The 15000-nt window shown below is 36.6% G+C and overlaps 2 protein-coding genes across 5 annotated transcripts in view; one reads left to right on the top strand and one right to left on the bottom strand.

Moving 5' to 3' along the window:
- The window catches only part of LOC138048988 (partner of Y14 and mago-like), a 32265-nt gene extending 22487 nt beyond the window's left edge, over nucleotides 1-9778 (bottom strand). The window contains exons 1-3 of one of the 4 annotated variants that reach the window (XM_068895072.1): nucleotides 7999-8104; nucleotides 3795-3989; nucleotides 2615-2774 (exon numbers count right to left, since the gene is read on the bottom strand). In XM_068895072.1, coding sequence (XP_068751173.1) covers nucleotides 2615-2773 — 159 coding nt within the window. In that variant the 5' untranslated portion in view covers nucleotide 2774; nucleotides 3795-3989; nucleotides 7999-8104. Of the gene's footprint in view, nucleotides 1-2614; nucleotides 2775-3794; nucleotides 3990-7168; nucleotides 7223-7998; nucleotides 8134-9334 lie in introns of those variants that run through there. The other 3 variants (XM_068895069.1, XM_068895071.1, XM_068895070.1) reach the window with 3 other exon arrangements.
- The window catches only part of LOC138048983 (centrosome-associated protein 350-like), a 36368-nt gene continuing 29673 nt past the window's right edge, over nucleotides 8306-15000 (top strand). The window contains exons 1-2 of the mRNA XM_068895063.1: nucleotides 8306-8492; nucleotides 8627-8780. Of these exons, the coding sequence (XP_068751164.1) occupies nucleotides 8306-8492; nucleotides 8627-8780 (341 nt within the window). The remainder of the gene's footprint in view (nucleotides 8493-8626; nucleotides 8781-15000) is intronic.

The following is a 15000-nucleotide window of genomic DNA, read 5'->3' as shown; positions in this document are numbered from 1 at the left end:
TCTCCTCACCACCTCCCGCATGGCAGCCCGGTGCTCAACCAACTGAGTCACCGTTGTGCGGTACTGAACTACAAAATACAAACTAAGTAAAAGGCGTTCACATTGTGACATTTAACTGTCTGCTCGGATGCGTGCAAAGAAACAGTGAGCTTTTAACACTGCAAAACAGAGTATTGACACAAGAAGAGGGGTTAGTTAAATAAAATGCGACAGTATCAAAGCATTACCATTATTACGGGATAACACTCATCTCGGCCTCTCTCATCCAAAATAGTACAAAAAATAACATAACAAAGAAATAATTGAAAGAAGTTTTGACCGGAAACTATCACCTGCCTCTACTCTAGATTAAAGTCCATTATGTTGGAAACTTGACACTTGAATTCGAAAAGCGACCTTCTTTACATCCGCCTTGGTGTCACCAAGGAGGGAGTAATGAAACATATGCTGTTTGTGGCTCATTAATCTAGTCAATGCACAGCAAGTTTAAATTGAAAATGTACAGAAAGCCTTTTTGCTCATCATCGGCAGACAATTGCATTGAGGAAAAATGCCCAGAGAAATGGTGTTTGTTTACGATTCCCATGAAATCCAATTGACACGGTTGCTCCAAGTGGTGCTCACAATGACTGTGATTGATTGGATAAATAACTTGCCAAAACAACCTCCTCAATGAAAGTCTTCTGCTCCACCTCCCAGTTGCTACAAGTGTTTGCACAAGTCAGGGGCACCCAACGAGAATATAGTTCAAAACCACTTAAACATAGCATTGTTTAACCTATTTTAGTATTTAAACTGTAGATATAGGCATATTTTTATCCCCTAAATATTTTTCATCTGTTCGGATTTCCTAGCTGAAAGTCTAGTGGTCCGAAAATTTTAGGGATCAAAACTTACTTTTTCGAAAATTTTAGCCAGAAAAAAGGCTCCCGAAAATTCTAGGTGACCTTTTAGAGGTAAAAATCCGTTAAAAATGGGCAATTATACCATTTTTGAGATGTTCGAAAATCCTAGGACAGGCAGGCAAGCAAGAAATTTTACAACAAATGTTCCGAAAATTCTAGACCTCAAATCGTCTTCCGAACAGATATTTTCCGAAAATTGACGTTGGGTGCCCCTGACAAGTTAATACCAACACAGTTTTCCTTAGCTACAAGACGTGAGTTTTCTTCTGTAAGTAAAATAATACATGTACATCTAAATGTACTTCATGTTGATTAACAATAACATTGCTCTCTTTCAAAATTTGTATTTGACATTTTCTGTGCAATTATGTAACTTAAACATGGCACAAATTTCAAAGGTTGCACCTTCATAAGGAGAGAACACAAAATGCTTTCTGATTCCAAGGGTTCGTGTACACTGTAGTTGACACTTTCAAGTGACATTTTTACATGTTTCCTAATTTCCTTTGCATTGACTATAACGTTCTTACAGAAAGCCTACTAAAGGCAATAATACATTGTAAATTATATTAAATATTATTATAATAATGTGAATCTACCATTCCATGAATTCTTTGCAAGAAACAAAAAACATGCTTTGTGAATGATGTACGCATGCAGGAAAAATAAACAACGTCACTTAATTTCGTGAATGAGAGGACAGCTTTCTTTAAAAAAAAATGGTAAGGGCTCTTTAAGACTGACCCATTCACAGAATAAAGATTTGTCTTCTGCAACCAGAAGATACTGGCATAAATAGTTTGAAAATCAAAAAACTTGAAATAGTGAAGAGTACAATCATCAAAAAAAATCACACATTATTATGACAACTACATTGTACAGCTGCTGTGGTAGTTGAGAAATGGAACTATGGTAACATTGGCTGGAGACAAATGCTTCTTCATTATGACAGTGTAATAAACTATGACAGGAACACAGGATAAGAGTTGTCAGTTGCTTTTATTCACTTAGATGCTGCTGGTTTCCTGCCCATCAAGGGAAGTTCTAATGTGTTTCATAATGGTTGCCAGTTGATTACTAACAAGAACTTTCAGCAATCTTAAAAAGCATGGTACCAAGCCTTGCAGAAAAGGACTGAGCACTCTGTATATATAGGAATTTTCATCTGAACAGTAACACAATGATAAGGATTTCATAGCACATAATAATCATAGAATCAACTTGTAGAGAATGATACCCAGTGTTTAAGGAAAATACTGCTTAATCCTGATAAATAATTTATTAACAAACACTACCTGTGGAAGGAAGGTTAAATATGTTATGGGCAAAAATTGCTGCAGGCGCAGGGATAGTGCAGTTTTGAGAGCACTCGAGGAGTTGCAGGTGCAGGGATGGTGCAGTTGCACTCACCTCACCAATGTGACCTGGCTTCAATTCCCAGACTCAGCATCACATGTGGTTGCATTTGTTGGTTCTCTACTCTGATTCAAGGGGGGTTTTCTAGGGGTAGAGGTACTCTGGTTTTTCCCTCTCCTCCAAACCAACCTACGGTTTATTTGATTTACCTTTGTCACTCCTGTAAAATGTCCCCAATTATTGCTCCAGTGCTAAATACAGTTGACACTTGAATAAAATTTGTTAATTTGCCTTGGATATTTTCATAACCTTTTGAGGCTGTTTTCTACCTCTTTTAGTGGGCCGACCCTCACCTTTTTACTTTTGGCTTCCTGTAGTTGTTCTCTAAGGAGAGCAGATGGATCTTTCATCTCAATAGCTTCCAGGTTGACGCCATTTTCCTTGATTTGTTGTATCCTGGCTTTGGCTCGTTTTCCTGCTTTTCTCTTGTGTTTTGAGGCTGACTTTGACATGCTAAGTTTAAAGTAAAAAAAGTGAGTCTTCACAATTCACACAGATAATCTCTTCAAACTTCCAATTATGTTCGCATATGACCCCATCAATTTGAGTTCCAGTGTGAGCAGTATCATCTTCAACTCTCACTGTGTGTAAAATGCTTCTGCATTTCAGATTTTTTTGTCATAGGACCTATGTATAGAACATAGGATGCCTGCTCATTTTTCCTACTATTTCACAGCACCCGTGGATTTGTCCAGAAAATACTTGAATAACCTGGTTTTGCTCTTTTTTAATACTTGCATATGTAAAGTGGGTAGCTTGCATTCCAAGAAATGAACTGGTACAGGATTATCAAAACAGGTCTTCAACCTGGGATGTTGTTGGCTCCTTTAAAAGTTTTTGAAATTTTAACAGCCTACAGCAAAAACAAACAAGTCCTGTGTCATCTGTTTTGTTACCTTCTCCTTTGATCACAAAGTCATTTCAACAACCCTGAAGATACAGTGCAAGGTCCAATACAAACCTTCAAATAAAAGACTTCCGGCTTCCTTTAATTAAGAGTCATAGCAAATAACTCTATAGAATGTCATTTGTTACAAAAAAGAATAAGGTTTGAGATAAAAATGATGCCTGTAGTAAAGATTTGCAGTGCTTATTAAATTTTTGTTTCCATACAAAATAATTTATAATGTAGAGCACTAACAAGGCAGCTATTTATTTATAACTTTGCTATTGGCTTCACAATGCAAAACCTTTTGAAAACACTGATGTAAAGGAACTGGTTTTTTTGGGGAGAAATGTCAAGGTTATCAAATGCAATTTCACAAAGTTCAAGCTTCTACAATAATTATCAAAGAAATGTAAAGCTCAATGACTTCCTTCCTGTACTAATTATTATAAAACAACATCCTATAACAAACATGATTCAATATTCTTGGAAGAGGTCTTCCTTTAGAGATACTGATCTTCACCCATATTTCAACAGAATGTTATGATTTTTGCAGTGATACTTTGAAAATACGAGCAATATTTTACCAATACGTCAGACGGAAAACAGTGGTTTACATTGTAAACCACTCTGGATTAAGGGTCAACTTTTCCTGTCTTCCTGAATAAGGACTGGAGGAACTATTCACCAGGTACTGACCCACCACACATTTGTGGGATTCTGTTCAATGCACCCGTTCTTTTGTTGAGTTTGGATTGCCAGCCTGCAGGGGTTTGTGTTCTCTGTTTAGGAATTAAGTTGAAAACAACAGAAAAACAGTTAAACCTTTGCCTATAGTTCTACTTGTTAGGTTCATCAATTTTTCTGGCTTGCTGCCTTTATCTTTAAGAAGCAATGACTGGCATTATTATCCAACTGTATTAGTTATTGTACAGAACGCACGAGAAATTAGTACAAATATTCCACGATATTTGTAGAGTTAGTTATTTACACAGTAAAAAACCGGTTTGACTAGTTGAGGTGCTAAGGTTTGCCTGCACTTCTCACATATAAATCTTGGTTGTTTACAATTCACTTGCTAAAAATATAGTGTGAAAGCATTGGATAATACATAGCTTATTGGATGATTTAGTGTTTAGTATTGTGCAATTATATTTTTACTTGTCTCTGGTATTTTGACTCACCCTAAGGGCTCACCAAAATACAGTGAAACTTGTAAAGATACTCCACGATACTACAATCGTCCAATAAGGTAATGTTTCCCACAAGGCAGTTGTTCAAAAGCCAATTAACAATAATCTGCAATTAAATACCAACCCAGGTCATAATTTTTGCCCATCAAAATGCCTTCACCTTGTAATAATATGCCAAAGAAAAGCAAAAAGTCAAGTCAAAATTAAAGACTAAAAATCTTGGAGACACATTTTTCTCATCAGAAAATAAACTGGACAAAAGATTAAAGTGATCCTCACACTTAGCTGGTTATAGACACCTGAATATTTTTCAAGTGGCTCCTACAGGATTCGAACCCATCAATGCAATGCTGGTGCAATGCTCTACCAAGACAGTTGGGAGCAGGTCAATTTGTTGGGCTCATGTGTTCCCGTGAAAAGACTAATAAATGAAAGAAATGTGTATTTGAAGTGCCACTCATAGACAAGAGATTGAAGTGATCCTCTGCATTTAGCTAGACAATTTATGCAATCGTCTCTGATTATAGACACCTGAATATTTTCAAGTGGCTCCTACAGGATTCGAACCCATGAGCTCTGCAATGCTGGTGCAATGCTCTACCAACACAGTTGGGAGCAGGTCAATTTGTTGGGCTCATGTGTTCCCCTGAAAAGACTAATAAATGAAAGAAATGTGTACTTGAAGTGCCAATTATAGACAAGACATTGAAGTGATCCTCGGCATTTAGCTAGACAATTTATGCAATCATCTCTGATTATAGACACCTGAATATTTTCAAGTGGCTCCTACAGGATTCGAACCCATCAGCTCTGCAATGCTGGTGCAATGCTCTACCAACACAGTTGGGAACAGGTCAATTTGTTGGGCTCATGTGTTCCCATGAAAAGACTAATAAATGAAAGAAATGTGTACTTGAAGTGCCAATTATAGACAAGAGATTGAAGTGATCCTCGGCATTTAGCTAGACAATTTATGCAATCGTCTCCGATTATAGACACCTGAATATTTCAAGTGGCTTCTACAGGATTCGAACCCATCAGCTCTGCAATGCTGGTGCAATGCTCTACCAAGACAGTTGGGAGCAGGTCAATTTGTTGGGCTCATGTGTTTCCGTGAAAAGACTAATCAATGCAAGAAATGTGTATTTGAAGTGCCACTTATAGACAAGAGATTGAAGTGATCCTCTGCATTTAGCTAGACAATTTATGCAATCGTCTCTGATTATAGACACCTGAATATTTTCAAGTGGCTCCTACAGGATTCGAACCCATCAGCTCTGCAATGCTGGTGCAATGCTCTACCAACACAGTTGGGAGCAGGTCAATTTGTTGGGCTCATGTGTTCTGGTGAAAGGACTAATAAATGAAAGAAATGTGTGTTTGAAGTGCCACTTCTAGACAAGAGATTGAATTGATCCTCGCATTTAGCTAGACAATTTATGCAATCGTCTCTGATTATAGACACCTGAATATTTTTCAAGTGGCTCCTACAGGATTCAAACCCATCAGCTCTGCAATGCTGGTGCAATGCTCTACCAACACAGTTGGGAGCAGGTCAATTTGTTGGGCTCATGTGTTCTGGTGAAAGGACTAATAAATGAAAGAAATGTGTATTTGAAGTGCCACTTACAGACAAGAGATTGAAGTGATCCTCGCATTTAGCTAGAAAATTTACGCAATCGTCTCTGATTATAGACACCTGAATATTTTTCAAGTGGCTCCTACAGGATTCAAACCCAGGAGCTCTGCAATGCTGGTGCAATGCTCTACCAACACAGTTGGGAGCAGGTCAGTTTGTTGGGCTCGTGTGTTCCCGTGAAAAGACTAATAAATGAAAGAAATGTGTATTTGAAGTGCCACTTCTAGACAAGAGATTGAAGTGATCCTCGCATTTAGCTAGACAATTTATGCTATCGTCTCTGATTATAGACACCTGAATATTTTTCAAGTGGCTCCTACAGGATTCAAACCCACGAGCTCTGCAATGCTGGTGCAATGCTCTACCAACACAGTTGGGAGCAGGTCAATTTGTTGGGCTCATGTGTTCCCGTGAAAAGACTAATAAATGAAAGAAATGTGTATTTGAAGTGCCACTTATAGACAAGAGATTGAAGTGATCCTCGCATTTAGCTAGACAATTGACACAATCGTCTCTGATTATAGACACCTGAATATTTTTCTTTGTGATTGACCTGCTTCCAACTACACGTATGTGGAGGTAACCACAGGAGTGATATAATTACGTGCATTTGAAAATAACATATATACATGTATATAATACATTTACAGAGGTAAATTCTCCATGTGAGTGATGTTTTGTTATACACATACATTCATCAACAAGACCAGTCCGCTACTACAAATCCCCTTTTATTTTAGAAATGTATCCATCACGATAACTATTTTAAAAAGTAATCATCAGAAAGTAGAATGAGCTTCAGACAAAGCTATTAACACTAATATTGACCCTAAACTTACATGTCAGAAGAACAACTTTTAAAGTGCTACTATGAACAAAAAACCAGTTCTTCTTTTTCTTTGGATTTCAAAACTGTATTAACTAAACACAAAGTTACCCAACTTTTAAGCTTTGATCTAAAAACGACACCTGTTTATCTTAACAGGAATTTTCCTATTTGATGGTCTGTGATTACTAACTTTAAAATCTTGAGAGAGCTGGATCGAGGTGAAAATGATGTCAAAGATTCGCTAGTTTAAGAATGCAATGTAGAACTTTAACTTATATTTCATCCTGGGGCAACACTCACTTTCTCGTTTCTTTCATCTTCAAACTTTTTTTTCATTCTGTTCATTCCCAAGACCTAAACCGTAAGTCCACCAAGAAAACAGTAAAGGGACTTTCTAGTAAATTCAAAACATTTCATTTTGTTATGAAGGTGCCCATCTGAAAACGTGAAATAATTTTCTTCAAAAGAGTAAACCACAAAAAATTGTCAAAGTGGTGGCCAGATCACTGTAGAGAAATTCTTGTAACAAAGCATCACAAGAAATTCATCTGATCTGATTTTATGAGTTTACCTCTATGTAAAAACCTGCGAAACATCTCTTTGTTTTGTTAGCTCTAAGTAGGGTTAGGTTATTGTTTGAAGTTTTTTCCTTCTGGTACGTTATCTGTGAGTTACACAGGTTTTTACCCCTAGGATGAGCAGACTTTATAATCAGCTAAGCTTCATGGAAATCCGGTACTATGTTGATGTAGTTTGCCTGATCTTCTTTACATTTATGCCGGAACTTTGTTTGACAACAGAATTTAACGCAGATCTAGAGTCAAGTTGTTGAACTAAATTTTTGGCTGAAACTAGCTTGTTAAGCTTTACAAGTCCCCTCGTTAGTAATCGATAATAACCAACATAACCAACTCGAAAAGAAAAAAGTGCATTTTTTGCTAATTTTTACACCAACAATTATTAACACTTGAAGTATTCAGTTTAACTTTGGACTAAGCTTAAATGTCTTGTAACCTATTATTAAAAGTGCGACCTTAGCGCAACTTCGCCATCAACTCTCAAGTAAAAACGAATTTGGAATTCAACAAAATGTCTACTTTCACACGTTAAGAGTTCAAGTCGCATCTTACCTGATCGAATGGACCAGAAAACAGGCAAAAATTAGAATGATATCAAGTCATCGCCTATCAGCCATATTGTTTTTGACAAATGTGATCAAGCGAATCGCGGGCTCAGATCTTGTTGTTTAATCTGACAGCTTCAACAGTTTTGGTTTCATTTTTTCGGGATTTTTCAGAAGTGATTTCGACGGCCTGATAGAACTTTTTTTAAAGAAATCCTTGGTTTCTCTTGCCAGGTGGTGTGTACAATGCTGACAAAACTTAAAGGTTGCTATTTATTGAAGATCGTGCAAAATCTGTGAGTAAAAAACTTCACATGACAAATCTTGAGGAGGTCACGTACGTCGATATGGCGGACTCTGCTGGTAGTGGTAGTGGAAGTAGCTCGCACTCTGAAAATCGTTCAAGCCTTCATCGCAGATCGCGTCCTGCTCCGAGACCTGGTTGGACAAATTTCGAACAGCTTACGGGCCAAGTTAGAGTTCCAAATGAGGAAACTTTGGGTAAATTTTGATCAGCTGTTTTAGTTTGTTGGTCTTCCTCTGCCGCGCTTGCAGCTTTGATAATGTTCTCTGATTTCCGCCCGTGAAATGCTTCGTTAACTAACATATTCGTGACCATTTCATATTCTTCTCAGGGAAAGTCGTTGAACGTCTCCAGAGCAATGAGCAAGACAGAGGGACTGCAAGAAGAGCCGTAGCAATTGTTCTTAGGGCAACTCGCAAACGTGGACTAAAAGGAGCTATAGCGCTTTGTACAGAAGTAGCCAGCCTCTTAGAGCAAATTCGGAGGTAAGATCAGATATAAGCTCCTCTTGTCATGGTTGCAGAAGTGGATTTTTAAGAAAAACTCATTTTTTTAGAATGGGCATGAAATCCCGTGAGAAATTAAAAGATGTAACGATTTTAAGGCACTATTTCTGAAAAATATATGAAGAGGGAGAGTTTTTGGATGGGAACACGCTCAATCGACTTTATTTTATGACCTAAACGAAGAATCCTATAAATTTCATAAGAACGTGAACAATGCATTTTTTAGAAAAAGGGGGTGACTCCAGGAAAAGGTCCTAATTATTATTTTTATATGATAAGCAAAACAAGTTTGCCATTTTATTTGCTGGAAGAGTTCGTTGGAAACCTGCCTGACCTATTCTTCGTATCACCTTTGAACCATCTTTTTTTAATTTAAGCTTTTTTCATTAGGATTCGTTTTTTTTTGTGAGCGGATGACTCGTTCTGTTTGGATTCGTCTCGGAAACTGGGTAATAAACAAGCTTTTGGTTGAAAACAATAAGTACTTTGGGGGGTGGATCGATTTGTTAAATATTGTAAAACGCTCAATCTACCTTATTCAGGTTGTGTCTTGCTGCATGCAATCAATGATTGACATGTAAAGGAAGTTCTCGACCTTTTGAAGCTCCCTTTTTGCTTTGTATGCAGGAATCCTTTTGTGTTTGTGTTTCGTGAAGCTTCGCGCTTCGGTAACACATGTACAAGGACATACGATATTAGATGACCTCAATCCTATTGTGTGCTATTAATGAAAAACACCTCTGGCAAACATGGACCTCGTAAATTGAATTTCACTTCAAAAGGGCGAGATTATAAACAGTAAACTGTGAAATTAGTACACAATTAAAGTATCTGCTGGTCTCTCAAAATTTAATTTCACTCTCAATAAAGATTAAAAACCAACTCCTCTTGACTCGGCGTTTTCGTGAAGCGAGTATTTGGTACGTGACATCCTCTTCCTTGATATTTCACTGTGATACCAGTGGCATTTTTCGCTTCAATTCGAGAACTCAATGACAAATTTCTTTAGAGTTTTTTAGACGTAGCAGTGGTTATGACCGTGGCAGAAACCGGTATATCTTCTTTTTTTTTTTTTTCGAGCAAGCTCAGTTTTGCAAATTTTCAGAGATACTATTGTTTACAACAAGTTCGTGTTAAATTACCATCCTGAAAAAAAAAACCTTTTAAAGTAATTCCCATGTGGGATCCCCTTTTTGTAACATTAGGTAATCTTAACCAATTCTTTTTTTGCCCGTGGACTGTCTTTGTCGATTCCAAGACGTAAATTTCGTTGCAAGGAAACTTGATATGCACGATCTGTTTTTGTGAACCAGGAAAACAAGAGCTCGACAATGGCATTTTTTTCCATCTGTCTGTTGCATTATTCTTATAAGTAACTGTGCAATATATAGAGGTCCACTGTCGTGTGGTATGTTTACTAGTTTTGTCATGGTAAACAATGATTATTCCTCAAGAGGACATTTTGTTGTTTCCAATCACTTGGGTTGCTTAGATGAATAAAATAATGGTCACGCCTTCTTAAATGGCCATTGTGCAAGAGAGGCGAGACAAAAATTTATCAACAACTTGGAAAATTGATTATTGGAGTGGTATTAACAGGTTTCATTTAAAGTATGCCCCATCCAAAAATGAGAACCAACTTAGGCTGTTTTAGCACAGAATAATTAGAATGGGGAAGAGGACCTTTAATTAATGGTTTGTTTTTTGTGTTTAAGCTAATATGTGGGATTATCCTTTGCTGATATACACAGCAAAATTCTTTTTCCTATTTTTTAGTTTTGGAGAAATTTGAGGCCAAATGTTTATACTGAAAGTTATTGTGCGTCCTTTGTATCAGCTGATGCTCTGTAAGGGTAAACCCGATCACTGACTGATACCATAAGAACATCAGTTCTAAACTCTACTTCCTTTTTGTGGTTTCTTACAGGGTAAACCACTTACATTTGCAATGACTGTGTTTCTAGGTATCTCTAACCAAATAATTATTGGAATGCATGAACACCCTATGATCTATTTTTAAACTGATGGTGTGCATGTGGTGTTATGGAGGCATGATGGCTTCAGCCTTTTCGATGTGAGAGTGAAGGCACATATTTTGGCCTCAGTAACTGTCATCTTGTTTTTCTTGACAAGAGTATTTTAAACCAGGCTATAACTCGTTGCTAAGGTGTACCAGTGGCCATGTCTGCCATACATCCAGATTCCTAGGATGAGTCAAATTGCATGGAAAACTTTCTAGAAGTAATCCCAGGTCAGGTAGATCACCAGGTTTCGTGCAACATGATCTTTTTTAGAGGAACAGTGTATCACCCAAAGGAAGTCAATTTAACAATTTGCAAGTCAGTAGTTTATTCCACTTCTTTGTATTAGTCCACTAATGTTGCTCTGGTTATAAATAATTATTAAACTGTAATAATGTTTTTCTAAAGTTTAATAACTAATGATGACTCGTTTCCTGAAAAGGAGGTCAAGATAAACATGCAGAACTGAATTTATAAGTTAATATCACTTGCGAAATGACAAAAGTGGAATAAATTCAGGTCTTTAAGCTCCTCTCAAGGAATTATCCATATTCTAAAACTATTTAGTTTAAGAAGATGGGAGTTTTAAGGATATTGTCTAGTCTCAAGCTCTTGAGCAACAGGCAGACAACCAGGTCAATGGAAAAATGGCCAATACCCCAGATTACTGATTAGATTTTAAGTTAAATTAATATACTCAACCTGACTGATTGATTGATTTCTAGTTTGATTTCTCAATGAATCTTGATCTTACACCAATTAAGAATTAACTGGAGTGAGTGTTTAAATGGGTTTAAACTTGTAAAATAGCATGAAGTGTGAATAAAATGAACTCAACTAAAATGATGCAAAGAAAAAGCAAAAGAAACATTCTAGAAAGTGCAACACGTTCCTGATATAATTTAGGAGATAATTTTTTTTTAGGGTCACGGGAATGAAAGGTCAGTCACTTGCATCTGCAAATTTCACAATTAAAATAAACCCATAAAACACTCTTGCCTTTTGGGCTCACTTTGTGGGATATAATTGATTCTTTGTTTTTGAAATATCCCATGCTGTGTATTCGTAAACTAAATTTACTGATTTTTACATCATGTTTTTGTGAGGATCCAGTATGTTTGAACGTAGTAACCATGGGCTTAATACAGTGTATCTTATTTCTTTTCTTTTGATTTTGGTTTACTTTGTACCTTTTGTTTGCCCTTTCCTGGAGGAAATGGAAGCCACAAACTTAAGTTTGTACATATAATCAGCTTTATGAATTTCACCCTTTGCCAGTAAATTTGGACCTTAGGCTGGAGATGAAGTCTTTATCGTAGAAATTAACATGCACTGTTCTCCTCTGCCAACATTGTATTGTAATATTATTGCGGAATGATGCAATCACCTAAGCAAATGCAGATGTTCTTTACACAGCGAGCAGGATCCTGTTTTTTTGCCAAACAATCAGGTTTAGGTTTAGCTTTAGCTTTATACAGATGTATAGAACTGTCAGAGTAGCTGACATAGCTAGGGCTCGTATTTTAAACTTTTTTTCATCTTGTTTGAGTACATACACCATGTAGTTGCAAACCAGCTTGCTCTGATCTGCAAGACTTTGCCATTAGTCACCTGAAGAGGGTTTCAGTGACTGGTTATGTATTAATGAAGCTTCTAAGCTGCAAGACAAAGCCCTTTTAACAGAACGTGAAAAACTGAGCAGTACCTTCAGGAATAAGATCATCAGATATAATCATCTACTCCTAAGAAAACCCTAGTTGTTTTTTTTCTTTTTCTTTAAAGACAATTTTTTAATGTGTCTTTTTGGGGTGCACGTTTTCACTATAACCAACCTGGGCATACTACTTAGAAGAATTCCAGGCGTGCGAGGCCTTATCTTTCATGCACTTTGGACCTGAAGATATTTTTGGCCCGTGGCCTACAAAGGTTTTAAGTATCCATTACATAGGTTGTCACGTCCTATTCCAAAGGGTTTTTTCCCTTTAAGTAACTACAGGAAAAGTTGTCTCTGTTCTGTTGTAAAGTTTATAAAGTTGAAAAAAGTTGGTTTAGATTGACAAAGTGTTGCAAGTTTCATAATGATGACATTAATTAAAGATTACATTAATTTTATAAAAGTATCATTTTTCATAGAGTATCATCTAATTTACACGATTAAGTTTTGTGATCAATGCAAAAAATATAGTTTGCATTCCTTTGTGCAGTTGGAATTGCAGTTGTTTACGGAACAAGGGAAACCACAATCTCTGACTAAACTCAGCTTGGGAATGTTCCAGCATACTGGCCCCCCTCTTCCCCATATCAATGTTGATAACATGGTGTAAATTGCTGTGCGAGCCTTTGGCCATTTCTAAACCAACATTGGATTTGGGGGGGGGGGGGGGGGTATGGAGAAGTTAATCTTTTATCACACAGAGGAATGACCATTTTTCAGTGGTGTGTCACACTTTCCCAAAGAGTTTTGTCTAAGATTTCAGTTGTTTAAAATTAAAAGCACTCGTTCCCTGTAATTTTCATGTTCATTTTGATACATATAACACTGTATCATGAGCAGCCTTGGTAATTCTGGTAACAAGAAAAACACTAACTTGATCGCAGTAGGACAGTTCGTCTCAGGTTTGCATAAACTGATAATGTGCATGGTCCTTTTTTGTGTTGTGGAGGCGTGATTGCTTCAGCCTTTTCTATGTGAAGGTGACGGCACTTATTGGAACCTTAGTAAGTGTCATCTTGTCTTTCTTGACAAGATGCATTAAATGTCGTCTTTTTTGACATTAGGGTTACGTTAAACCAGGCTATAACTCGTTGCTTAGGTGTGGCAGTGTGGGGCCATGTCTGCCATACATCCAGATTCCCAGGATAAGTCAAATTGCATGCAGACGTTGCTAGAAGTAATCCCAGGTCAGGTAGAGGTAGATCACTAGGTTTCATGCAACATGATCTTTTAAGAGGTACAGTGTATCACCCAAAGAACGTCAAATTAAGAATTTGCAAGTCAGTAGTTTATTCCACTTTGTATTAGTCCACCAATATCACTCTGGTTATAAATTATTATTATTATTATTATTATTATTATTATTATTATTGTTGTTGTTATTATTATACTGTAATAAAGTTTTTCTAAAGTTTAATTATAAATGATGACTCGTTCCCTGAAAGGAGGTCAAAATAAACAAGCAGAACTGAATTTATTATTTAATACAGTATCACTTGGGAAATGACTTTACTGGAATTTTATAACTTCAGATCTAAGCTCCTCTCAAGGAATTATCCAAAACTATTTAGTTTAAGAAGATAGGTTTTTTTTAAGGATATTGACTTTGTGTAGTCTCAAGCTCTTAAGCAGCACGTACGCAACATTAGGTCACTAGAAAGAAAAGCCAATACCTCAGATACCTGATTAGATTTTAAGTCAAATTAATATACTCAACTTGACCGATTGACTGATTGATTTCTCAATAAATCTTGATCTTGTACCAATTAAGAATTAATGGGAGTGGATGTTCAAATTGGCTTAAATCTATAAAATAGCTTGAAGTGTGAATAAAGTGAACTGAACTGATTCATTGAAAAAACAAAAGAAACATTCTAGAAAGTGTGACACGTTCCTGATATATTTTAGTAGATAAAATTATTGTATTTTTGTAGGGTCACTGGAATGAAAGGCCACTGACTTACATCTGTTAATTTGCTATCAAAACTAACCTATAAAGGTTCACTCTTGGCTTTTTTGGCTCACTTCACGGGAAACAAGGTCATTCTTTGGTTTGAAATATCCCATGCTGTGTATTCGTAAACCAAATACTGATTTGTACATGACATTTTTGTGAGGATCCAGTGTGTTTGAACGTACTAACCATGGGCTTAATACAGTGTATCTTATTTCTTTGCTATGGATTTTTTTTTTACTTTGTACCTTTGTTTGCCCTTTCTTGAGGGAAACTTAATTAAGTCGCAAGGTTAAGTTTGTCATCTGCTTTATGAATTTCACCCTTGAATACTTTTTGACTTTGCCAGTAAATTTGGTCCTTTAGGCTGGAGATCAAGTCTTTATCCTAGAAATTAACATGCACTACTCCCCTCTGCCAACAATTACTTTACTGTAACTTCAGTATGATGCAATCACCTTATAAGCAAATGCAGATGTTCTTTATATTACACAGTGAGCAGGTTCCTTT

This window comes from Montipora capricornis, chromosome 5 (assembly GCF_036669925.1).
Source record: "Montipora capricornis isolate CH-2021 chromosome 5, ASM3666992v2, whole genome shotgun sequence".
NCBI lineage: Eukaryota > Metazoa > Cnidaria > Anthozoa > Scleractinia > Acroporidae > Montipora > Montipora capricornis.
Note: the sequence above shows the minus strand (reverse complement) of the source record. Positions and strands in the feature narration are given on the sequence as shown.